Genomic DNA, 26,285 nt, shown 5'->3' on the forward strand with positions numbered 1-26,285 from the left:
CCAGATGGAGGAATAAAACAATACATATGCTAAAATTTGGAAGAGTTCTGTTAGGCGTCTGCCAAGGCTCACCCAATCTATTTTAAGTGCTTTTTGATACATTAGCTTAGTGTTGGAGTTGTACAACTGGTGGTTATTACACAGGACCAGAGAGAAGTGAAATGCTGGCTTGCAGGAGCTCCCTGATGCTGGGGCAGCTTCCCAAGCATCAAACCCAGCACCCGCCTTCAGCCAGGGGCCACATCAAACATTCACAGGCTGGTTAACTTAGCATCTTTCCTAAGGAAAAGCAAGTAAAATAAGCTGCTTTTAGCTCAGTGCAGGAATTCCCTGAGAAGCTGATGAAGGAGCTCCTGGGCAGAGTGAGGAGCAGTGGAATTGTACAAGTGATTTAGCACCGCGGCAGACGGTGGGTGCGGGCGACGCACAGGAGGCTCCACACCCGCATCTGAAAAGCACGAACAATAAAAAGTGCCTGATAAGGCTTAAACCTGAAGATTAACAGCCCCAGGTCTGAGTCACAGCCGGTGTTTTTTCAAAGCTGATTACAGAAGAGTGACTCAGAGGGAAGCCTTCAGTAACTGGTGGCATTTCTTTGGCAGGGGAGTGAGTGCCAAGGGATCAGACACTTTGGGCTGTATGTGCACAGAGTAAATGGAGATGGCCAGGCCAGGGCTCTGCTGTCACAGTGTCATCGTCACCAACAGCCCAAGCAGCCCCACAGCCATTCCAGGTACAATGAGAAGGACAGCAGCCATGTGGAAAGCAGGATTGTCTATCAGATAAACAATTGGGCCATCCAGGCTCAAGTCCCCCACTCCAACCTGGCTCCACAGCAAGGATGGAGGCACCTGAGCTGCTCAGACCATGGGTAAGAGCACAAAGATCATGATGGGGGTTTGACTACAGGGAGCAGCTAAATACCTCCTGGGAGGAAAGGGCCCAGGAACACCTATTTCTTAAGGCAGAATGGATCTGAGGCAACATAATCCAATGCAACTCTGCTGATGGTGAAGAATAATGAACTAAAATCAGCTGTAGGGTGCAACTGAGGGGAGCTGACACGGCTGAGCAGATCTGATGCTGGCACCAGTGCAGAATGAATGCCAGGGACTAAGTGGAGAGGCTGGCCAAGAGAGGATGGGGCCTGGGAGCATATGGACTGCAGGCTGAACTGTTTCATCCCGAGCATTAATAATGGACCCAAGTCTGTAATTCTTAATTGTGCTGAATCCTAATGCCCTCATCTAAGGGCCTTGGGATTTTGATGGAGGATCAGCTGGCATGGAAGATAACAACAGTAAAACACGAGGCATTAGGCCTAAGCAGCAGATCAATGGTCTGCCATGCCATTCCTCACTTCCCTTCAGAGCCTTCTCCAGACCCTGTCCTCCTGCTACGCTGGCAAGAAAAAGCAATTTTAAAATCCCCTTGTTTATCCCATCTATTTTTCCTATGAGATGGCTGCTTGCTTATGTGGAAGGACAAGACTCAAGTGTATGTGGAAAGGGTATAAAGGCAACGAGGGGAAGAGATGGGACTGCTGGCAGATGGAGAAAGGTCTCTTGGACACGAAGCCTTTAACTGCAACTCTTCACCTTACTTCTGGTAAACAACAGATGCACTTCTTAAATTAACAGGTCTGGACCTTCATTAACTCCCTTGTTTATGTACAGCCTGCACTATCCTGGCTCTGATGCAGTCAGTGCAGGATGGTACCAAGAGATGGGACCAGCACAAGGTGTTCAACAGCTCCACTGCACCCCCAGACCTCCCAGTTCGAGCCCAAACCTGAGCAATCTCTGCCCACTGCAAAGCACTGCTGAATTCTGCCCTGTTCTGGTTTTCCAAACCTACCCACATGGGGAATATTCCCAAGCATGCAGGTTCCAGGATGTCCACTGTTAATCAGGTTCTACCGTTAGTAGCCACTTGGGAGTGACCAGGCATCCCCCTGCTTTGTTTCGGTGCTTTTATTAAGAAAATAATCAAGTTTCTCCCAAGTAAGATGCAGTGGAACAAGATGGAAAGTGGGTACTGTCCCTGACATTTCTAAGCACAGCAGATGTACTTAACTGGCTCATGTTATTTATTTATTTATTTACTTGTGTAGAGAAAAACTGCTTGTTACTGAAGAAACCCAAATGCTGATAAGATGATGAGAGGTTTGCATGCTGGTTGATGGTCTCACTTTCCCTTATCCTGAATGAATACAAGTATCTATAACTAAATATTTCCCTTTAGGGTACTGATGACTGAGGTATGTTTATTGCATTGAGTGAATTTATATATATAATCAGCACAATAAACATTATTAAATTGTCTGAGTAAAATCAAAGCATGAAACACACAGTCAGTGCTGAATTCTAATGATGCTGAATGCCCATGATTGCATGGGGAAAGGATCTTAACAAGCCTTGATTTGAGCTTTGGCATCCGCCTCACAAATCACACGAAATGTTCCCTCTTTAATAGTGCTGAATATTGATAAATGTCTCTGCACGGCACAACAGGGAAGTTGGTCTCTATTGGCAATCTTTACCAAAGTGTGTTTTTTCCTTCTCTACACTCAAGGGTTTACCCTGAATGATTTAATTATAATTTTCCTTGTGTAAGACAAATTAAAGAGGAGAGTAGGAGTGTCATGCCAAAGCAGATTATTTATCTCCTTAACAGATTGCTGTGCACCAAACCCCAGAGCTGCTGCTGCTGCTACTTACAGAAACTGGGCGAAATGTGGGACAAAAGCATAGATGTAATATACATTTAAAGCCCAAATGAATGAAAGCATTAACCCATTATTTACAGCTGGAATTGTTTCATTCCCAGGGAAGCCATACACACAGAGCATGCAGAAACCAAGTGCAGCACCATGGTGTTCCCTGGCCCAGGAGGGAGGGTGCCTCCTGCTTTTGCTTTTTGGATGTCCCGAGTGACTCTGGCCATCTACCTGCTGCTTGCTTTTTAGTCACAAAGGAGAAATTTTGCTGTCACTGGGCCCCAAGGACAGCAGCCCCACAGTAGGCAGTGTCACCAGAGCTGTGTCCCTGCAGCCTGTGCAGAACCCCAGTCTGGGCGGGCGGCACGGCGACGCGTGGGCACGCCAGGCAGCCAATGACTACTGCTCCTGCTATTTTAAACCCCTTGTTTATAACCAGAATGTGTTTTTACCCAAGATACAGAGCAGATCTGTGCTCGCCTGCTGATTCTAACGCAGGTGCCTCCTGTCTCGCAGGTCTGGAGCAGCCTCACAACCTGACCTGTGGGATCAGGAACCCCCTAAACACAGCCTGAACTATCCCAGTGACATGTGCCAGAGATGACAGTGATGATAGTAACTCCCACATAACCAACCTGCCTCCTGCAGCCCACTCCTTCTCAAAAGCCCAAGAGAAAGGGGTTGAAAACAGCTTTACAGCACACCCTAAAAGTTAATGTTACCTGTATATGATTATTTATGGCTGCTGGGCAGTCGTTATGATGTGGCTGCGCTTAACTTTTAGGACACTTACGGATTTTACTATGTGCTTTTTATTGTTGGTTAAATCTAAATAAATAGCTCTTGCTTGTAACAGATCAGAACTAACATAAGGTTAGCACAGAAAATGTAGGAATGAGGGGAAATCCACAAGTCAAAAACATTCCCTGGCCAGTCCAGGCTGTGACTTATGTGATGGGAGGTGGGAGGGCTGATTCCTCCCCTAGAGAGCTCTTCCCACAGCCCCATCTAACCCGAGCCAGGGACTGCCTCCAAAAGTCTCCTTAGATTTGTTGTAGTGAACCAGATGGGTACAAGAACACACGTGGATTTAACTCCAAGTCCAGCAAACTCATGCTCCTACCAGACCCATGATTTATCTAGTCTTAACTTTCGCAATCAAAAAATTACTAAACCCCTGCTTGTGCCTGTGCTCTCTTTTGGAAGCCCACTAAAATTTCACTTTCTGTGAGCTTTCAAACATACATGTGATGCCAGAGCATAGCAACTCTTCCCTCTCTGCTCACTCCCCACCCTGAACTCCCTGCCTGTAGATAAATATCCTTTCAGAAAGGAAACCAGCGCAAAATATCTCACCAAGAGGAGTTTCTGTGTCACATGAAATCCAGGCAGGCACCAGGGTGCCTGATGAGACTGCAACAAAACCCTTAAGTGCATCAGGAGGCATTCTCCTGCCTGTAGTCTCCTGCTCTACTTATGGATAAACATGTAATTCAATCACTGCAGCAAATGGATGGCATAAAGCCTCCATGTACCAAAGAGAGGCAGGACAAAGCAAAGTCTGTAGCCCTCTTATTTGTATTTCTAAATATACCTATTTTGTATTTTGATATTTCAGAGAATTCAACAGTTATGAAAGAAAAGTATAAGGCAAGCTTAATAACACAGGTATTGATTCCAGCACTGAGGATTTACTCTTCTTAACGAAGACAATCTCAAACAATACCATGGCATGTTTATGCCTTCCTAATTAATCTGGAACTTTGCTAATAAAGGCATGTGTATCACCTTGTCTGTAGATCCCAACTGCCTCCAGGCCACAATTACAGGATTCAGACACACGGATTTCCAGGTCTGCTCAATTCTATACACAGAGAAAAGTCTAACTTCAGAACAGATTCCTGTATTTCCACTGCATTTCAAACTGAACTGAATCTGTTTCCTGGTTAAGGTTTCCATTAGCACACAGCACGTGCCTCTATTCAGTGAAAGAAGATCCATCTTGCTGCATGGGATTTTACTTTATATACTCGGTAAGAAAAACACAGATTAAAAATTTATTGAAAAGCCATAAACCCATCTTGTTCAGTTCTACATGCAGCAAAAAGGGAATTAATTGTTTAATAAACATCAAATTTTTTTTTAGTATCCCATGTAAGTCTTCATGAAAACCACGTCCTTGGCACTTACATGCATTATAAACATATTCACTGATGTTCCCACACACGTCCTTGCAATGGGTATATAAAGGATGCCTTACACACACAGCACTTCTTCTAACAGTGGGTGTGCTCTCCTTTAAAATCTTTCTATTCCCAGCAGCACTATTTTCTTAATATCAGAAAGATATAAGAGGTATTTATATAGCTTCCCTATCAATCTACTTTCAGACCACCAGAAATACAAACTCTATGGCTTAAAAATTCCATTATCCTCTTTCTAATGAATGAAAGGAGGACAGAAAAGACAAAGCCATCAGTTTCCATAAAATCCAGCTTTCACTAGTGTCTGCTGTAACGTTTCTAGATGGGCAAAGGGACTCTCCTGAATGCAAAGGAGCACTGCCCTCCCCACTGCGCCCACTCCTCGAGACCCTTCCTCCTCCTCCTCCTCCTCCGGCAGCGACGCCGAGGCTGCAGCCAGCGCTAGCACCCACGGCCCCGGCGCCTGGGCCTGTCTATCTCCCCAGAAGCAAAAGTTACGTTGTTAGACACGCCTCAGTGAAATCTGGGGGTGTAAAGAAACAAACCTGCAATAAAGCATCCTCTGGAATAAAGCAGAGCCTGCGCCGAGAAGCACGTCAACAGACAACCCCTGATTTAAGCCATTTCTCTTAACAATGCAAGCCGAGCAAGTATAAATTAACTCACACTTTTAAAAGCCAAACAACACCAGTTAGCTAATTTTATCAGCAGTTAAAAAAAAAAGAAAAAAAGCCACTTTGTTTTAGAGAAACCTGGTGAACTCAAGCCTACCGTGTCTTGTGCAAGTGGGGAAAACAGAATACAAAAAGGAAAATATGTTAGATGAGATAGGGCACCAAAATTTGGTAGAAAAATGGGGACTGTGCTGACCAACAGATTTTCTTGCACCCCTCCAGCCTGTAAACCTAAAGCACAACAAGAGTACCACCACCTGCGATGCAAAACTCAAAAAAACCCCAGCTTCTTCACACTTCCCAATACGCTTATCCAATGCACTTCTAATTAGCTAATTGTGCCCACATTGATCCAATTAACAAGCCATAAAGATCTGAACAAAAGGAGCACATTCTGCCCAGTGGAGACTCTATTCAACCACGCCAACACCAGACAGAGCGAGATGTGGAGGACAAAACCGAGGCCAAGGCGCTTGGCCACCGCTCCCGAGCGTTTCGCCATCGCTCCCGGGATGCTGCTCCCAGATGCTCAGGGTGGAAAACCTGCAGGCACCTACCTCTCCCGTTTAGGAGTGTGGACTGATAGCTGTCCATTAGTTGAGGCGTGTGGGTTGATGATTAAGGAGGTCTTGGAGGGCGCGGAGGAGGAGACGCAGGTGGTGGACAGGTCCAGGCTGCTGTGGTTGTTGCTGGCTGCCTCCTCCGCTGTGTGCGAGCTTGTCACTTCCTTCCAGAGCTGCTGCAGCTCTGTTGGAATCATGCCTGAAACAAACAAATTGGATAATTAAATCAATTAACAGCTAATTCGGCCGTCTTCAAACAGTAATTAAATCAAAGAGTCAGTAAACAAAGCCTAGTGTTAGTTTTGCCTGTGTGTGTTTTTGCGCATGTATTTTTTTTTTTTTTAATAACTAAATGCTAATACTGCACTGCACGACTCTGCTACGCTCTGGTGTCACACCTGCAATACTCATGGAATGCAAAATCCAGGCTGTGGGGCAGAGGGATCCACACAACACCACACCTACACCAAATGTCATGTTAAATATTGTAATTTTTTGTAATTTTTACACCAAAGGCCCATTTTCCGAGTCCCTGTTTGGGCAAAAATCACACCCATGCCCACAGCAAGGCTGACAGCAAAGGTAGCCACTGGCTACTGTATGTTCAGTTAAGAAATTCGACTCCTTTATTTTTCTACAATTTTTTTAATCTTTTTTTTTTTTTTTTTTTTAGGAAAGTGACTACTTTCAAACCTGTTATTAAAAACAAGGAAGGTCTTAGGAAAAAAAATACTCAGCTTTATTATTATGACAACATGAACCACAACATGACTAATTTTGTGCTTAAGTTTTAAATGATGACAAATAGCTTTGTTATTAAATACAGTTTTTATTAATCACTTTTAGACGTAAATTATGAATTCATATTGTCTTCCTGAAATGCTTTTCAAATTTTAACAGTCAAATTGATTATACTATGATTATTTCATTAACACACCTATCTTTCTCATTAATTTTGGTTTCTTGAACTGCTCACTTAATTGATGGATGTGTCTACCGAAAAACTGTATAACTTTCTATACAAGTAACACTATTATTACTGTCATTTCTTAGATCGATGCTAATGAGCCATTCAAAAGTAAAATGAAAACAGAAAATAAGCTTCAAGAAAAAATAATAATAAAAAATTGTATTTTTTTAAATATGCCCAAGTGGACACCAGGGTTAGGGAGACAACATTAAGTAACTAATGCAAGTGAAAACTGCAAACTCCAATGGGCCAAATGGAAGGTGAACCATGTGCTCATGCTGAGATCATGCTTTTGGATACAGCTGATGTTTGTGACATGATCCAACAAGTCAAGTTTCTCTCACTGCAGACTATTTCAGTGCTCTTTCAGAGAAGGCCATGGGAAAAAATTAGCAGTAGAGACACGTCACTCAAATATTCAGGGAAAAAATAATAATAATAATAATAAGGCAGTGTCTGTGTGTTTTTCAAAAGGTTTCTCATCAGAGTGCTTCCAGCTCATCGTTTGGGTGACTGTTCATTGTTTCACCATGTTGTAGCTCTGGAGCTATCCTAAGGAAACCTGCCATTTTCTGAGTGTACAGCAGCAGCTCTCACAGGCATGTACCTCACCCAACCTAAGGTATTGAAATAAAAAAAATAAGGCAGTATGCATTATATTCATTTGAAACACATAATAAAAAATGCCAAGGTCTAAATTTAATTTATTTTTGTCATTTAGAATACAATGGATAGATAATCATCTCAACGTGATCAGCCAAACATCTTTACTTTGCTAAACTGTTAAAGATTTTAATTATGCTAGCTTTGGAGAGCACTGGTCTAATGAGGCGATAGACTCCAGAGAATCTAAGTGGTTAAGAACTGTGAAATGAGTCTGATAGGATTTTTTTATATTCACCGTGGATCGTTTGCATATCAAAGAGGAGTAAATTATTGCACGACAGACCAATAACCTTCCCCGCCTTTCCCAGAGTAGCATTAACAAAAACAGTTGGTCTCCGGTAACGGTTCGCTACAAAAAAATGCTGAAATCCTTAAGTATCTGCAATTAATATATATTAGGGAAGAGGCTTCAATTTATACATTAAGTGATCAGATATTCTTAGGACACATCCGTTTCTCTAAAGCCACGTCATTTTCCTTTCATCAGCCCCAAATGCCAATTATATTTTGATGGATTTTGTCCCAAATGAGCATTTAGTTATTAGACATATTCAATTATTACTTGTCCCCTGGAATTAAACCTCTGAGCAAATTAAACAAAGAAAAAGGTCAGTACACAAGCCCGTGTCCTGTTTTGCTGTGTGGGGGCTATTATTTTCAAACACCTTGCAAAGTGACAGTGTGGGATGTATTTTTAGCTAACACGCTTGACAGGACTGTCTGCACACTAACAATTACCTGTGAGCAGGGCTGACCCTTACACACTGTTTACTCAGTTGAAACAATAGTGAATAGACTTGTCTGTTGATGATAACATATTGATATGAGAACATATGAGCCGACACCTATTTTTATTTTCCAGAATAAGCAAATAGGGAAAGAATAACTGGCGTTTTTTCTTTTTTTCTTTTTTTTTTTAATTATCTAGATTTCTGTAGGTTTTTATTTAAACACAGGCTATTCCCACTCTCCTCTCCCTGTTCTCCACTTTTCTCCCGGTCACTTCTGGATCTACCAAAGCTTTCTCCCAAGGAAAAGCCTGAAAATGTTACAGCCACTAAAACAGACACACACATGATATTTATGCCTCTAAAAGTCAAAGTGTTTCATCTAACTTCCCATACAAGAGTAACTCTCATTAGTACTAATAACAACTATACCACAGATGGAAGGAAAAATAAAATATACCCAGTTGTGTGGGGGAAAATGCTGGAGGTAGTAAGGATTTTAGGCTAAGGGACATTAATTTCAAGAGCTAACTGTGATGTCATACATGTCTGCACACAACCCCTTGCCAAAAATTGATTACATCACCTGATTAATAAAATAAAATTAGAATAGCCTCTCTCCTCCTGCCCTAAATTTAGTTCCTTTAGAATAATTCTGGAGAGAATTCCTGACTAGCCTGTCGAACTGGGCAGCTGAAAGGTATGCTCATCACTCATCCAGCAAAATGGTTAAATAAAATAATAGAACAAATGGCAAAAGCAAGTCAAATAGATCCACGACCACTTGCAATAAATTATGTAATTTACTATTTAACAGTCTCATTTTAGCAGTGAGAGCTAAATTTCAAGTCAGATTCCCAGAACTGCACTGCAATTCCCCGGGATCGCTGTAACTTCCTACGGACCAGGAACGGGATTCAGACCTGGAACTGCCAAATCTATGGGAGCAATCAGGCATCCGGATGTCTCAGTCCTATTATTTTTACTCACTGGTGATCTGAAGTGTGATTTGCAGTTTCATTTTGAAGATACTGAAGATCCCACACTCGCAGCTCAGAACACTGCTGAAATGGGGTTTATTTAAAATTGCTGCTATGTACAGATGTAAAATCTAGATTATAGAAGTGTCTAAATACTAAGCAGAAAAGATTACACAAATATAACATTAAAGGATGTGCTATTTTGTTTAAGACAATAAGGGAGCACTAAAAACTAAAATGAAACTAAAATGTAGATTTAAACAATCTAATAGTTCTGAAAACATAACGAAAATGTCACTTGTGAAGTAGCATTCTCTCCTTGGAAACATTTATTACTATTACAGATACTTAAGAATAAAAGCAAAATGTTTTTAACTGAATTCACAGCTACATTTACTAGAGGAGTGATTTTATTTCTTTTATACACACACTTAGAGTATTTGTCTCAGTCTTGCAAACTGTTCTGGAAACAAAAGGGCATGAGAGATGTAATTTTTTTTTTAAATAAGAAGTGTCCATTACCAATTACTTTAAACTATAGCCCTGGCTCTTCATTGCATTTTTCAGGACAACTAGTCCTCTTGATTATGAAAGAAAATGTAGGCACAGGTTTAAAAAATGTATGTTGTGGGGACAGTTGACAGATTACTGCTCACGGAACTCAATTTCCCAACCCCAGGTATCACCGGCTCAAAGACAAACAGAGTTGCTCAACCTCTTTGTGTCCTTGTACCTCCATACCCAGGTGACCATGTTCAAGCAAGCAGAAAGTTGATTTAAACCTCATAATGACATCAGTTTTAAGCCATCGTCTCTCTGATAAAAAGGAATAAAATATCGTGCTGGATTGCAACCCGCCTCGAGTCTCGAGTCCCTCTTTCCTGCCGGCTCCTGCCACCCCCAACGCTCGCAGCTCATTTCCCTGCCAAACCAGCCCTCTGTGCTTATGTTTGTGTCGTCTCTGGTGTGCAAGTCAGCACCCCTCAGGCTTTAAATACGCTCCTGGGCGAGGACTAATAGTTACACTTCCCTGCTAACCATATCAATCAATGCCACGACGGCTGAATTACCTACTGGTGTCTCCGATGTGTTACCGCACAGATTACACTTCATGCATCACCACATTCATTTCTTTCACATTACACATGAGCGTGTCTTGTCACTGCCCAATTGCCCTCCTTTGGACAGCTTAACTGATGGACTATACAATGAACCTTACTGAGCCAACTTAATGGTATAGGAGCTGTGGGAAAAATTAGCCAGGTTGAAGCTTGAGTCTGGTGGGTGTGTGGGAACAGCCCGGGATGCTTCCAACAATAAATCTGGAGCGTAATTAATGCACGTTACAACATCTTGCAAGCATAAATGGCATTTCATCTACGTGCCCTTTTTTCCTGGACTCATTTCACACCTTCTCCCCATCACTCTGCATCAATGGTGACTGACCAGGTACTGCCCCAAACCTGATTCTGCAGCTCCCAGCTGGGCACCACCTTCCCATGGATCAGCCTCCAACTCCTACACAGTGCTGCTCTACACCAGGCATCCAGTTTTGGGATGCTGGGAAGTTGAACTGAGACCTGGGGAGTCAGGGGTCAGGCCCCCAGAAGCTCAGCTTCTCAACACAGGAGTTAAGGGCTTAAATACCTTCCTAGGTCTGGTAAAAATAAGCCTAAATAAAGCACGTCAGCCACACAGCAAAGCAGACTCCACTCCCCAGTTTGGCCTCTGTTTATCCATAGAAGTTAATATTCACCAGCCACCTCACTCTCCTTTTTTACAGCTATGTACACAGAAAAAAAAGGAGGGTGAAGAACAGAAGCAATTTCATCTTTTCCCCTCCATTTAAGTGAACAGAACTGAATGTAAATGCATTGTATGATTTAGAAACTAAGAACAACCCTAGGGCTGCTTTCAAGATCCCGAATCATTCAAGCTGGGCTGACTCAAGCTATAAAGGTGAATGTTCAAATTTATTATGGGGCAAGGAAAGGAGAAGGCAGGATTATTCAGAAATAACAGCATCATGGTTGATGCCATGGCATGCCTGAGCCACGCCAACTCCAAAGAGTTTGCTCTAACCACAGCAGCCAGAACTCAGGCAAGTCTGCTGAACTGTCCCACGGCTTACGGACAAACCCAGTTTAAAAACTAAAATAATAAATTTAAGCCAAAAAAGAAAGGAGAGAATAAAAACCCTAGGTTATAATCACTGTCAAAAGTATTGTGGATTTAAGTAGTGCTTTCAGTGTATCAATGTCTTAAAAAAATAAAATAAATTGGGATTTCAGCAAAGCAGTAACTTCTTGCAGAGTGCAGGACTGAATAAAGACGTAGGAGGATCTAATTGTCAATAACACCATTAGAATTAAGTGGAGTTAATCCCAATTTGCCTCAGTGTGGAGGAAGGAACAGAAGCACTGAAGCACTGAGGCAGTGACACAAAGGCTGTGGAGAGCAGCCCTGTCCCCTCTCCCTGGCAGCCAGAGCCAAGGGCACTCGGAGCTCTCCAGCCTGTGGGTCAGAGCTGCTCTGTGCCAGCTCATGGCCAGGCTGGGACCAGGAAGGCCCCAATCAACACATCTGGGAAAGGAAAAGCTGCTCTCACACACCCTTAGCCATGAAGCAAGCACCAGGAATCAATAAAGACTCCTCCTGTGAAGGATTCCGAGCCCAGATGAGCACGACCAGCAGTTCTGAGTCTGCCAGACCAGCTACAGCTGTGCAAACTGCACATGAACTCCAAGCCCTCTGCACCCTGCCAGTCAGAGCAGCCCAGGATTGCAGACCCACCCTTCTCAAAAAATACCTTCACAATGCCCACCCCGCCCGGCAGAATCTTTCTGTGCTTATTCTATGAGCCTGTGAGCCCTTTCTCTCCCCCCACGAGACAATTCTGTGTGAGTGTGCCCCTTTGCCCTGGCTCTGCCACCCAAACCTCTCACCTACCTTGTGCAAGGGGTTGCAAAGGCAGAGTAGGCTGCCCGGGCTGGATCGTCAGCAGCCCCTGACGCTGCAGAGACAGGAGGTGCTGCTGCTGCAACTGCTGCATCTGTAAGAGCTGCTGCTGAAAGGCCAACTGCTGCGTGGCCACTTGCTGCTGCTGGGGCTGGAAAAAACAACAACAAAAAAATTAAAATGCACACTTGCTAATACAAGAGCAAAGCAGAGGATTCACCGGGCTCCTTGTCTCAACCTGCTTCAATTTCTGATGGCAGTCACTCGGCATCAAGGCCATGCCAGTGAGCCCACCACCCCTGGCAAGGACCCCAAGGTATGGTTAGATGCTAGAGCTAACATAGGGCTGCAGATTCCCATCTCCAGTGGTTAACTTTCACCCTGCTGCCATCCCAACTACAAACGTATATAGCATTTCTCGGTCCATGTGTTCTTGTTTTACCCCAGACATGGCTGTGTTCCAGTGGTGGGTAAAGCAAATGCTGATGAAAATCCTGGGTAATTCTTTGAGGCAAAGAACATGAGAATCACACCCCATGATCACATCACACTTAGATGTAACAAGAAACTCTGCACTGTGCTCTGTTTGCTCATTCAAGGGCTGTCTCAACTATTAAGGCAATTCGACTGGCTTAATTTATGGTATTTTATACTCACTCTCTTCTTCATCCATCAAGCCTCACAATACTTTCTGTTACAGTGGAATTATTCTGTGCTGTATTTAAGGCTGCTACTTCTGCACTTTGAAATTTTTAATTATTCTCACTAGAAAGAAGATGGAGTTGCTTTACTCCACAGGGATGTGAACCTTGAACCTTCGAGGTGTAAAAGAACATGTTGCTTTTCTCACTACTGTACCCGGAGAAGCTTTTAACTACTCTGTTTATCACTTCTGACATAAATAAATGAGAAAAAATCAGACCTTTGAAGAAGAAAAACTTCATCTAATATTGTTAATTAGCCATGACAAACGATGAAATAACATTGTAAATCTTTCATAGAAACAGCCACTAGATTTTAATTACACACATTCATAATTTAGCAAACAACATCTTACTTGAATGTGAGTGTTTAATATGTACAGTACTCGAGGCTTCAGAGTCCTTAATTTTGTTCAGTTAAGGAAGCCTCTAGGTTTTGCTTCCATGCTCATCTTGTATTTTATTTGCTTTGTTCTTTAAAATCCATGAAAGGCTTTGCATTTTGATAAATATCTTTTTATTTATTGTACAATGACAGGAGGAAAACTTTTGTTGTGTAAAACATCAATACATCATGCCAGTGTTTAGCAGTTCCTTGTGCTAGCCAAAAAAAATTAATGTAGATTTCCTTAGTAATTATCTGAGTGATAGAAAGATAATACAGTGCAGTAGTACAATAAATAGAAGGAAATTATCTAATATCCCTAATCTGCTAGGAATCATATCAAGGTGGAGGTCTTATACACATTATGGCTAACAATTATGGAAAAAAAATTAACTCTTACCAAACTGCACACTTTCACAAACAAACCCCAGCCAGATCCTGAGCTTTCTGTCACCTTTCCTTGACACCAAGCCAGAGGATCACTGGCCCCATTCCCTACTGGTGTTACACAGGGAAAAAGTCCCACCAGAGCTGCTGGAGCACAATTGACAGACACCAACTGTGGGTTTGACCCCCACCTTCTCGTGCCACCATGCCCCATCAATCCTAATACTGCAACTGACTGAATACCCACAACTCTGAGAGTCAGCCATTCCATTCACCTTATTTATAAACTCAATTTATCTTACTTCCAAAGAAAACCTTGGACTTCAGGAACACATCTAAACAAATAGGTGTTTGGATATTCTGAAACTCGAGAGAGTTTACATTTCTTTGCAACAGCTTGCTCTGACACATCCATTTGTTGCAACTATTTGCAACAGCACCATATGCATGCAGGCCCCAGCAACAGTTGTATTAAGCTAAAGTAACATTTGCCTCCATAAATATTAATTTTAAAATATATACACCTAATATAATTATATTAATATATATTATTAGTACTAGTAGTAAGCTGTGTTTTACCTATTTGCCATAAGAGTGCAAAGTTAGCACACAGGTTTTTTTTTAAAAACCCCTTTATATCAATTGAATGATGCCCTTTTGGTTGTCTTCTCAGCTATCCTAAGAAAAGCTCTTGAACACACTCTACTTTGAAAAGCCAGGATATAAAAGTATACAAGGCCCATTGTCCAAGAAAGAATTTAAAAGCAAGACACGTTGCCAAACTGCGCTCCCCACCCAGTTACCAAACACAGGATACAAGGCAGTTTGTTTACTTCTCACAATTGAATGCATACAAAAAAGGTCTCGGTGCAGTCCTGTTGTCAGGTCAGTAGTCAGCGTTAAAATGCTGAAATATCCTGATAAAACTTGCATTTTTGATCCCCTCCCTAAAGCTTCTGTCAAAGGTCTGTTTTCCTTTCTTAGGTTACTCCCTACTGCCTAACATAAACTGTCACAGCGCCGGAGGACAAACGGCCCTGCTCGGGAAACAGCGCGCTCCGTCCAGCGCCGCGGCTGCGCCAGACCCTGAGCACCCCCTGGCTCTAGGGAGCCCCGACTTTTCCAGGGCAGAGCAGGAACAGGGCTGAGATCCCCCCAGCACCTCTGCCCCTCGCTGTCTCAGCCTCTGCTACCCCGCGCAGCCCTCGAGCAAAACGCCAGGAACCTTGCTGGGGTCTGTCTGCTGCTCGGCTCAGGGGTCGGGTCCCGTTCAGCAGCGGGGCTGGGGAGGTTTGTTGTGTTTTCCTTTCTTCACGACAGCACAATGGGACAAGGCACTCACAAAATGACTTGGGGGATGCCGTACATGAATACGCTTGTTCCATCTGTCAAGGCACAAGCTCAGCCCTCGTTAGCACGGCAGCCGCCGGCCCCCACCACGGCACTGCCCGTCAGTTTTCAGTGCCAGAGGGAGGGGGAAGAAATAAAATAATACAAGACCACCTTTTCCATGCTAATTTAGCAAGAATAACCTCCTTAAGCTGGGCTGAACAAACCTGTGGGGTGAAATGCATTGTTGAAACGGATCTCCACTAAAACCATCAGCAAAAATACTCCCCCCCAAACCCCTAGAATAAGCTGGAGAGAGTTAGGTCCTTGTTCTCTTTCCAGCTATGGTGTTAAAATGCTCTTCTTGAAACAGGAAGGAGTCCTTTCTTATTGTTGCTTTCGCCAGTGTAATATCAGAAGTGTGACCACAGTAAATCAGTGTGTTAGATATTGAAATGCCATCACATTGTCTAACTTCCCTTCTTGTCTTTTTTAACACAAAGTATTTTTTTTCTTTAAGCTCCAAGCCCTCATCTTTGTGTCTGAGATGCTCTCCTGTCTGACAACAGCAATTTAGAAGAGTTAACTTTTATCGTTCATTCTGCTGTGTAACTTTCCCCTTCAAATTTCTTTATCTGCCCTCTGAGCTCATCTGAACTTTCATGTTCTCCCAGCATGTAGGCTTGCATTCAAAACTATGTCTAATAGACCAAATAAGAGGTTAATAAGAAGTGGCAACAGAAAGAAAAAATACAATCCCTGGTAACTGATAAGAATGACAGTGGCAGCCCTTTATTGTTTGTCTTCAAATATAGAGTTAAAGATCTTTAAAAAACTAAATTTTGACGCCTTTGAAAAGAAAGAAGCACAAAATAACAACAGGGGGTTATTGCCTGCCAGCCACAGGGGAGAAGCTCCATAATTCTTATTCTCCCTTTTGAAGGCTGTTAGAAATCTGATTCAAAAAAGCAACAGCAGAAGGAGAAAGCCTCTTGAGGCTATCGCCATTTCCTGTGATCATGCATAATGCGTTTCAAAAGTGGGTTTTTACCAATTCTGTTGATCAATTGCACCTCCTTCATATTCCCTCTTTTTTCTGCTGTGTTTACATCTGATGTGACTCAATGACAAGCGCTGTCTGAGACTGTGAAACAGACCTGTCATGTTGATTTATGGGCGCATCAAACCACGACTTGTCCAAACTGAAGCTCGCAGTTCATTAATTAGAGAGTTGTGACTTTGAAGTCAGCTTTCAGACTGTGGTTTTTAACATTTGGCTTAATTTATATGCTCTTGAATGTGGATCTCTAAGGAAAAAACTGAAATTCCCTTCTTGTCTTTGAACTTCTTTTGACCGCACAATAATCATTTCTTTGTCCAGAGTGATGCCTGCATCCCAGAGTCATTAACGCGCATTGAACTGCCACTGATGAGTAAGCCCTACTGAATTAGAAAAACAGCCAGCAAAACAAAGCTGAGAGCATTCTGCACAGTGATATCTCACAATTACATGCCTTCCCTCCCTGTGCCATTTCCATTTTAATTACTGTTAGTCCTTTAGATTTACATTTTAGACACTTTTTAATCTGTTCCCTTTTTATTATAGTGGCGCCCGTAAGCGCGCTATGGTTAAGGTTGTGTCAGCGTTTCCATTATAAACCCCCCTGTTTTCAGGGGTTTATAACTCAGCTGGAAAAATTCACTCTGGGTTGAAACTTGGCACAGGTGGCACGATTTGCCAAAATTTCAAGGGGAATGGGGAACAGAAATTGGTGCATGCTTTAAGCAACACCCCCGGTCAGGTGACACAAGCGCAGCCGCTGTCACCGGACATCACCCAGTGTCTCGCACCAAGAGGCAGCTTTCTAGGATCTACCTAAGCCAGCACTGATGTCAGATTGAACAGAAAAGTCTCAGACTCCTCCAGACTTATCAGGTGGGCTCAGCACCTTAAAGTAAATGTAAATGCAGGAAAATTAAATCTAAGCCCACCAAAAGCAATGAAGTTTTGGATGTGGGATCTTGGAAGGGAAGTGTATCTAAAGGACAGGCAGAAGCTACCCTGGCCTGTTCCCTCCAGTTATGGACCATGGCAGCATAAGAGCAAGGTCTCCTGCCACCTCTTCTCCATGTCACCACTGATGCTGCTCCAAGTGTGAGGAATGTGCAACCAGAACCTCCCTGGCTGGAAAGTGCAAACCCAAACTCAACACCTCTCGGCATTTTGCCTTGTTTAGAGAGGACAGCAGTGATTTGGGCCTGCTGCCTTGCCCCCTCCCCTCTCCACCATAACTAACTCCCCAAAGCACTCTCCCCAGATACAAGTCTAGATGCCTGCTCCAGGACTGTTACCAAACAGCAAGGCCTGGTCCTCTGCTATGAAATATGTGGCAGCGAGCAAATGGAAAGCACAGGAAAACACAGGCGAAAACAGGACAATAACTCTAAATCTGAAAGCTGAGGCCCGATAGAGTCAGTTCAGTTGTGCAATCATTTATAAGATGAATGACAGTTTAATAGCCACTAGACAGTCCCCAGGGATCTGTGGTTTGAAAGTAAAATGGGTATTGTCTGTACCTCTTTAGGCTGTTTTCCAGCATGTTGTTGCTGTAAAAGTTGAAGCTGCAACTGTTCCTGTTGTTTCTTATAAAACTCTTGAAGCTGCTGCTACAAAGAAAAGGAAAGATGGTAAGTAACAAAGTGGAGAGCCAATTCAGTGTCCCTTTTGGTGTAACACACAAACTGTGATTTGAAAAATAGCATCCTTTTATCTGTAATGGTCTGACCTTTAGTTTGAAACTCAACAATAAATTCAGTGCACACTGACTATTCTTGGCATTATCGTTTGAAAAGTAATCTCCAAAATGAACTGATGAAAAACATACCATTTTCTACACAAACTAATTAAAATAAGGCAAGGAATGACCTTTGATTGTAACAACAAAGCCAAAATGCCCTTGCTGAGAGAGCCTGGCGGATCTCTGTTGTGAAACACACATGCTTTCTAAATGATAGGGTTTGACTGTATTAAGTGTTGTTCAATACATGCATAGACATCCTGGGAAATACTCTCCTCCTCCCGTTCCCCAGATGTGCTCTGCGCAGGCAGCGCTCCGGCTGCGGGCAGGACGGAGCCTGGGAGCCAGGAGGAGCAGGCAGGGTCGGGCTGGGGGGATGCTGACACCCACCCGGGCTCCCTGAGACACCGCTGTGCCAAACCCTGTGATAACAGAGCCTCAGGGCTTGTTGGTGGCCAGCTTCCAGCTGAGAAAGGACCACGGGCTGCGAGAAGCACTGACACACAGCCCAGCATATGTTGGCTGAAATCAAACAGGCTTGCAAAGCTCTCCACTTCTGTTTCCACAGCCCTTTACGGTTCCAGATGGAAATAACGAGGTCTAAATTGGGAAGTATGGCCCTTCTACCTTGTTTATTCCAATTAGTCAGGGCACACCAAGCCTTCTGAGGGATGCAGGCAAAAGCAACAGGGACATCTGCCGAAGTCCTGACACTTAAATATGCATCTGTATTATTTAGCTGATCTTGGAAACACTCCTAGCACTGCTCTCTGGATTTGTTTCCAGTAGCTATTTCTAGAATTAAAAACAAAAGAGCAGTCAGTGCAGCTCACAGCATGGCTGCTCCAAGGTTCAGACCTGAGATGTGGGCAGCTTCTTTCCCCAAGAATGTTCCAGGAGGCAAAGCCTCCAGCATCCATAGGGGCCACCTGAGCAGCTGTTAAGGAAACAATTACCTGTTGAAGCATGAGTGCCTGCTGCTGTTGGAGCAGGACTTGGAGTTGCTGGGGAGTTAGCACTTGTTGCTGGAGGATCTGCTGCATTTGCTGGGGAGTGATCACTTGAGGTGTCATCATAGCCACCGACACTGGAACCTGAAGGCCAAGAGGAGACAAAGAGGGTCAGAGCACATCCCCACAGCTCCTCCATCATCCCCATGCCAGAGGAGCCCATTTCTGGCATCAAGGGGGCTGAAGGTGAGAGTCCTCATAGCCCACCCTGGCCGGCACACAGGTACTGACCACACCTACCCGGTGAATTCCCCTTTCGCAAAACACTATTGGATGGAAATTCCTTAAAGGAAGCAATATGGTGAAGATTTATTTATTTTTACAAGAAATCATCAGCTGGGTCCTTCCCCTCCCAGAAAGCCCTTGCCTTCTGTACAGAAATCCAAGAGCCAAATATCCCATACTGATGGGATCTAGACCCTATTACGACAGGTTTTTCAGAAAATTGAAGGAAGGCTCAGTGATGTGAATAACAGCACTAGACTCCTATGCAATTTTTACAGAAAGGCCCTACCACGATGTCTTTACCATTCCATATTCACCCAGCATACAGATGTCTTCAATTCTTTCATATTATGTGAGATACCATTAAAAGCCGCTTTCCATGACATTTCAGTGACAAACAGCTACAGTGATGAACTTGATAGCATTTCATATTTGCAACTGTTAACACGTTTCTGCACGGGCATCTTTGCAAGGAACCTGTACACTGTATCTGAAAGGATGATGTCTTGTTCAGATAAAACACTGACATTAAAATGACAGGCTGTCTTGGCCAAGGTTACACAAATTGTATTCAAGCGGATACCTAATGACAATGCTATGAATTCTGCAAGCTTTCTAGAATGTAATTTAGCTATTCAAAATAATCACTGCACTTGTGTTTAATTTGCAGACTACATGAGAACCATTTTGTCAGTCCCAGTAATGCAAGAAGACTATTTCCCTAGAAACCCACCCCTCTACCCTCCACTCCAAAAAAGGAAAAGAAAAAGAGGAGAAAAAACAATAGAGGAAAAGACAAAACCCATATGAGTTTTAACAGTAATATTGAAGCACCTTACTTTTCTATAGTTTTAAATCAAACACATGACAGCACAAAACGAAAAGCAGTAAAGGATATACTCTGCTAAAAAGGATCTCCTGTCATCTCATGTATTACAATAAAAGCTAATAATATGTTTAGCACTTTTTCCGTGCACCACTTTTTAAAAAAATCAGCAGACAATAGCTGATCAGAAGATAAAGGAGCCTAAAAAAAAAAAAACCGCCAGTGTAGTAGTAAGCAAGAGAGAAATGCAGTATTAATTTTATGTAACATAATGTCTTAATATGCAGTTTATCTTGACTTTTTCACATGATTTGTCCTGTCATTTGCATAGCAAGCTCTCATTCCTAATTTCACAGTCATTATGCACTGATGTCCTGATTTCTCAGCATCACTAATCTTGATGAACTAAAAATGGTTCCTGAAGGTCAGACGCATGTACAGTGCACATCTCCCCGTGTTGTTGTGTACATGTCGTGTGCCAGGGCCAGACACTGCCTCCAAAACATTTGCCTGAGCAGATCCCAGCACCATCCCACGACATCCCATAAACGCCCACATGGCGAGGTTCTCTGAGCACTCCCTGTGGCACAGCACGGTCCCACATCACTGATGGGGTGGGCAAAAGGAGATTTAATTACGGGACAAACACCAGAACCACCAAAACCAGTGGTCAATCTCTCGTGGTGCCATGTCCCCATACCTATGGGAAAGCCACCACCTTGCCATGCAGGACCAGCTCTGAGGACACTGAGTCATCAGAATGGGTAATCCCATTAATCCAGAATATCTTAATCCGCAGTCTTTTACAAACTTTTCTGGGACTAGAAAATTATTTAATTAAATCCTGCTGCCACTATCTTCGCCCCAAAGCGTGACTCACCTTCATTATTCTCATCCCCAGAAAAGTTTACTTTACCCTGGGGTTTGTACTACCTCTTACTGAAGCTGGACCAAGCAAACAGAAGAGGAAGCATGCTTAAGTATGGTTTCTGTGCCCTTCTTGGAAGATAGACAAGACAAATACTCTTCAGTCAGATTTATGACGACAAGCAGGGATACAGACAGGAATAGGGTGGGGTGCTGTAAACCCTACACATTGGTGATTAATCCAAAGGGCTGCATTCTGCCGTCAGCTGGGCAGGGACAACTCCCATTCACTTCCATGGCCTCTCTGCACGTTTATCTTGGGACAGATCTGGCGATTAGGCTCTATCTTTGAAAACTGGCCACGTACCTTCCAGTAACAAATCTCTTAGCTGCACACTCCTTGCTAGAACAGAAGCACTTAAGCAGAAAGAAAAAAAATCATGTATGTACTGCACACAGACACAGAGTACAAGTACACAGAGTACGAGTTTGTGTTGGTCCGTTCGACTTCATTTTACCATCTGAAACCACATTTTCACACCACACCTGCGCTTCTAAAGAAGGTGCTGCCTTCCATTTATAAACACAGCTAACAGCCACATTTAGCCACGGCCTGCACTTTAGTTTATCACAAAAGCAACTTACGGAAACCTTGCACAAACAAATCTAAATGAACCAGAAACTACTGTGTTAAAAATTACAGCGCACATCCCGGACGAGTGTGGGCACACACATACGGTCTGAGGGACTTTAAATAGTTAAGAATGATGGCCTATATATCCACTCTCTTAACTCCCAACGTCCAACTTTTCCATGTAGCTAGTCCCTGGTAATACTAGGAATCAAAGGGCATGCAGCACCAGCAATAGGCTATTATAGCCCACACTTTATTACCCATTACTACCGAGGTCATTAGCGGTAAGAGTGATTGTACCGGTCTTAACCTATTGATCATTGTAACTACTATCATTTAATCCCGTGTTGAATGTCTGGAAAGCTGCTAAAGGCACACAAGAGAGAGTGCTTTAGTGATGAGAAATATAGCCAAAGCTTGGAAATTACACTTTGATTCATAAAATCTAGCCAGTGGTTTAAATCAATAGTATTTAAAACAGTCATGTAAGTTCTTAACTACAGCTCTCTAATATTTATGGGTCCCTTTTTGAGTGTACTCAGTCAAAACTAAACTTTATTTTAGATACTGTGCAATATACTTTACATTATGTTAGATAAAAAATATTTATTTCTGATATTTTGTCTGATAGTAAGTGAAACCTAAACCAAGAGCTATAAATTCATTTTAGATTTCTATCTCTCAGATGTCAACTTAAATGTGTTGCCAAAAAAAATTACAAACCAACTTTAAAAATGACTTAACTGTTTAAGTACATGAAAATGAGCATGTTTTATGAGTTAACAATGAATCACAGAAGGCAGTCTATGAAGAACTAAAATAATTCTGTCTTACTGCCTTCAGGGAGTTGAAGTTCAAATTAAACTATTGGCAGATATATTTAAAGAATGCTAAGTTAGCATGCAGAGAAGAAATCAATCTTTTATTTTTTCTTTCAAGTTGTTTATTTCTATTTTGCACTTGAAACATGATTGTTGTTATTGATATGATTAATGAACTGCTTTTGGTATTGTTGACTGATAACAATAGGGTGTGGTAGATACCCAGCTGCATGTAAACCTGGCAGCAAAGGTAAAAATACAGCTGCAATTTGGCTTTGGGAGCTGTGCTAGTATGGACCTGCTGACATGCTAATACCATCAACGGCAAAAAATGTCTTTAATACTCACAATTGTCTTCACTCACTGTTTCTGTTTCTCCCAGGGTTTTCCCTCTGCTCCTCAGCATCCCCCAAAACCCTCCCAGCCCCACAGTCCCCTCAGAGACCCATCCATTTCAAGCCCTAAAACCGCCAATTTTAGCAAGACTGGCCAAGGGAAACTTCCACAAACTTGGGCCAAGCTCCCCTTTAACTTCCCCACGAAATTACAGCAGGGATGCATTTGTCACTCCTCCACACAACCCAGACAAGGGTCACGGGGATGAAAATGATTTAGTCCTATTTAATCATCCCCATTCCCTCATTTTTGGTGATATTAATATAATTAAATACTAGCTAAATAATTTCAAGTAGTTTAATCTTGTATGAAGGTAAAAAAAGGAAAAAAGAAGAATGCCATTTTCACACCCCGTGCCTCCGATGCTGGATACGGCTGCAGTCCTGTTAACTGTCAGCAGGCATGCATGGAAGATGGGGAGGATTTCCTTAATTCATAAAGAATAACTCTGCCAGAAAATCCTTTGCTCCTGCAATTTGTGTTCGAACTTGATTTCAGTCAGCCCTCATACCAGGCACCTTGGATTTCCAAACAGCAATTCTTCGGTTAAAGATTTTGTGATAAAAGTTAAACGGAGCAAAACAGCTGAACACAGAAAAGAACAAGTCGCTGAGGAACAGTCAAAAATACTGAACTACAGTAAAAATAGCTACGGCCAGACAAAACCAAACAATGAACTTGTGCTGTCCTGTTAGCAAGACATTAAATGCAATATATTTAAAATATAAAAAAAAAAAAAAAATCAGGCCAAACAATGCAAAACAGGAGAAGATAAAAGACTGACACCCTGGCAAGCAGAGAGGCACGATGCCACAAGCCAGAGCAGAGCCCAGCAAAATAAGAAGTGCTGAAGGCAGGCAGGACCTGCTTCCATCCTGAGACTAAAACATTTCCGACACAGTATTTCATCCTCCAAAACCCCAACACAAAATGCCACTGTCAGAATTATTCACGCAGGAACTGCAGTGCTGGTTCATTATGCGAAATGGAATCTCACTTTTAGACTTAGTTCTTTTGCCATAATACAGTACAGCACATTAAGACAGGTAATGTTTATTATATTAATGTAAAATCAGCTAAGTAGTCTGCCATTAGCATAACTGTGCTCTCTGTAACAATACAACTCCCTATTGTAAGAGGGAAAAAAACCTCCTTAAAATTAAATTAGCATTTTATTATAATAATTTTGTTTATCATATTTTATCAGGAGTGAAGATCTCCTTCTGACCCACAGAAAGCAAAATGATGGGCTATGCTGACATTCCCTGGCATGTCAGGATGTCTGCCGTCTTCTGCATTCTATTCTAGCTGAGGAAAAACGGGAATATTTTCGTATTTGTTTACAGAATGAAACATCTGATCTTATCTTCCACTTCTCATGCATACCAGGTTTCTCACTAAGTGCCAGGATAATTGTTTCTGCTATAATAAATACCCATTTAATTTGCATAAAAATATAAAGTTTACATAAATTAAATCCTTTCTACATCTAACATTTGTCAAATACAGACTAAACCAGAACATACACACACACATCCAAATATCCCTTTAAAAAGATGAGTGAGATTTTAAGCTTGAGAATACCATCGTAATTTTTCACATTTTAAAAAGTTACCATTTTTGTTTCCATCTCTATGATGAAAGGAAAAATTATATAACCTGCTGTACATGGTTTGAAACAGTGGTGATTTTAGAGTGATTCAGTTTAAAACTAAAAAAAAAAAAAAAAAAGGGAAAAAACCCTGCATTTTTTCCTGGAGTTTAGGAAGGGAAATGTTAGATCAACATATTCTGCTAAAAAAGCCTCAAATAAACCAAAAGCAATCCTGCTTAGAAACATCCCAAATACCCCTAAAGCCCTTGAAAAACCCTTGAAACCCTCTCTCCCAAACACCCTTAATATACTGAGAATGATCATGGTGTCAGACTCCTTACATTTGTGTATTAATTCATACATACATTATGGAGAGCTTAATTAAATAATAAAAGACCATGATTGAACCAGAAACGTTTAATATGCCCAGAATTTCATGTGAGTGAAAGGGAAGTGTTCTACAGAGGGGATTTTTCCTTTTTTTTTTTTTTTCTTAGGGCAGATTTTAAAGAACTGCAACTCCCAACAGATTTCTAGGAAGGATGAGCCCTCTCTACATCCCTGGCTATTTTCTCCCGCAAGAATCAAATCCATAGTTGCCTGCTCTTCAAACCCAGGGCATTTGAGATGACGTACATTGTCGTGGCCAGTTGAAAAAAATTAATGATTCTTGAAAAAAAAAATCCACCTGGTTAAATCATGCTGTTTATTTCCCACACAAACCAGAGCTCTGCTTAAACACTCGGGTTGGCTTTGCCACTCTGGTTCCAAGTGACGCCTTGATAACAGTTGTAAACTTTATTTGCTTAAAAATGTGCAGGTTTTCACACCTATGGCAGACACCTACAGCTGAACATCACAGCTAAGCACAACGGTGCAAATTAGATTCTAATGAGAAAACATCAGTTGCTTCTTTGACAATTTTGCCATTCACTGATTTACTTCTAATGAAGACGCACTCCAACCAGCCAGCTCGCTGTGTTAAAGGTCAAAGCACGCTCAAAAAAAATGCCTCACAAAATCAAGGCAAATGGGAAACCCGCAAAGAAACCTTCTCATAAAGTGGCGTGGCAATTAGAGTAATTGTGCAAAAAGCCGTCTTCGGTAAAAAGTAAAAGAAATTAAGCTGCCACTACTGTAACAGGTTAGATGAAAATCAAAATTTAATGTATTCTCCCTTGTGTCATCTTGTTTTGTCAAGACATCAAATAGAATTGGAAAGTACAAAATAACAAGCCCTTGAGAAATCACAGAAGCCGACCTTTTTGATGTTGTTGGTTTACCTTGTTCTCAGTTATTTGAACAATGATGTTTCAGATTTAAGGGCAAGATAAAGCTTAAAAATTAAAACCCGTTGTCAGTTTGGGGAGGAGGGGTTGTTGTCCCTCCCAAATAACAGAGCATCTTACCTAATCAATGAAGGCAAATCCACCCGAAACTAGTGCACAGAACAATTAGCAATTCCAGTTATTTGTTCAGTATTCAGTCTGGGTTCTATAACATTCATTCAACTTCAATACCGACTACAGATCCTCCTGCTAGTGCAGGAAACTGCACTGGAAAGGTTAAAAAGAAAAAAAAATAATAGAAGAGAAAAAGGCTGGGGCAGAGATATTTGCCAGTGCTGCTTCTCTCCCAGTCTCTACACAGCCACTTCAATCTGCAGATGAGTATATGGTGGATTTTTTTCCCTTTCCTTTTAACTGAAAAGCAAAGCTGAACAAGTAAGAACCTTATAAAAACAAAACAGGACAGAACATTTTAACTGAACTACAGCAAAGCAGTTTCCAGTAATGCAGTTCTGCTTTCAATAAAACAAACAAACTGCCTAAAACCAGCCAAGCCTTTCA

At 42.1% G+C, this 26,285-nt stretch overlaps 1 protein-coding gene across 4 annotated transcripts in view; it reads right to left on the reverse strand.

Annotated features, from left to right (window-relative positions):
• FOXP1 (forkhead box P1) overlaps positions 1-26,285 on the reverse strand; it is a 333,440-nt gene that overhangs the window by 56,433 nt on the left and 250,722 nt on the right. For 2 of the 4 annotated variants that reach the window (XM_084214305.1, XM_084214306.1), the window contains 4 exons: positions 19,019-19,156; positions 17,842-17,931; positions 12,454-12,613; positions 6,155-6,359 (listed from right to left, as the gene is read on the reverse strand). In XM_084214305.1, the coding sequence (XP_084070431.1) occupies positions 6,155-6,359; positions 12,454-12,613; positions 17,842-17,931; positions 19,019-19,156 (593 nt within the window). The remainder of the gene's footprint in view (positions 1-6,154; positions 6,360-12,453; positions 12,614-17,841; positions 17,932-19,018; positions 19,157-26,285) is intronic. The other 2 variants (XM_084214308.1, XM_084214307.1) reach the window with 1 other exon arrangement.

This window comes from Fringilla coelebs (genome assembly GCF_963513975.1).
Source record: "Fringilla coelebs genome assembly, chromosome: 13".
NCBI lineage: Eukaryota > Metazoa > Chordata > Aves > Passeriformes > Fringillidae > Fringilla > Fringilla coelebs.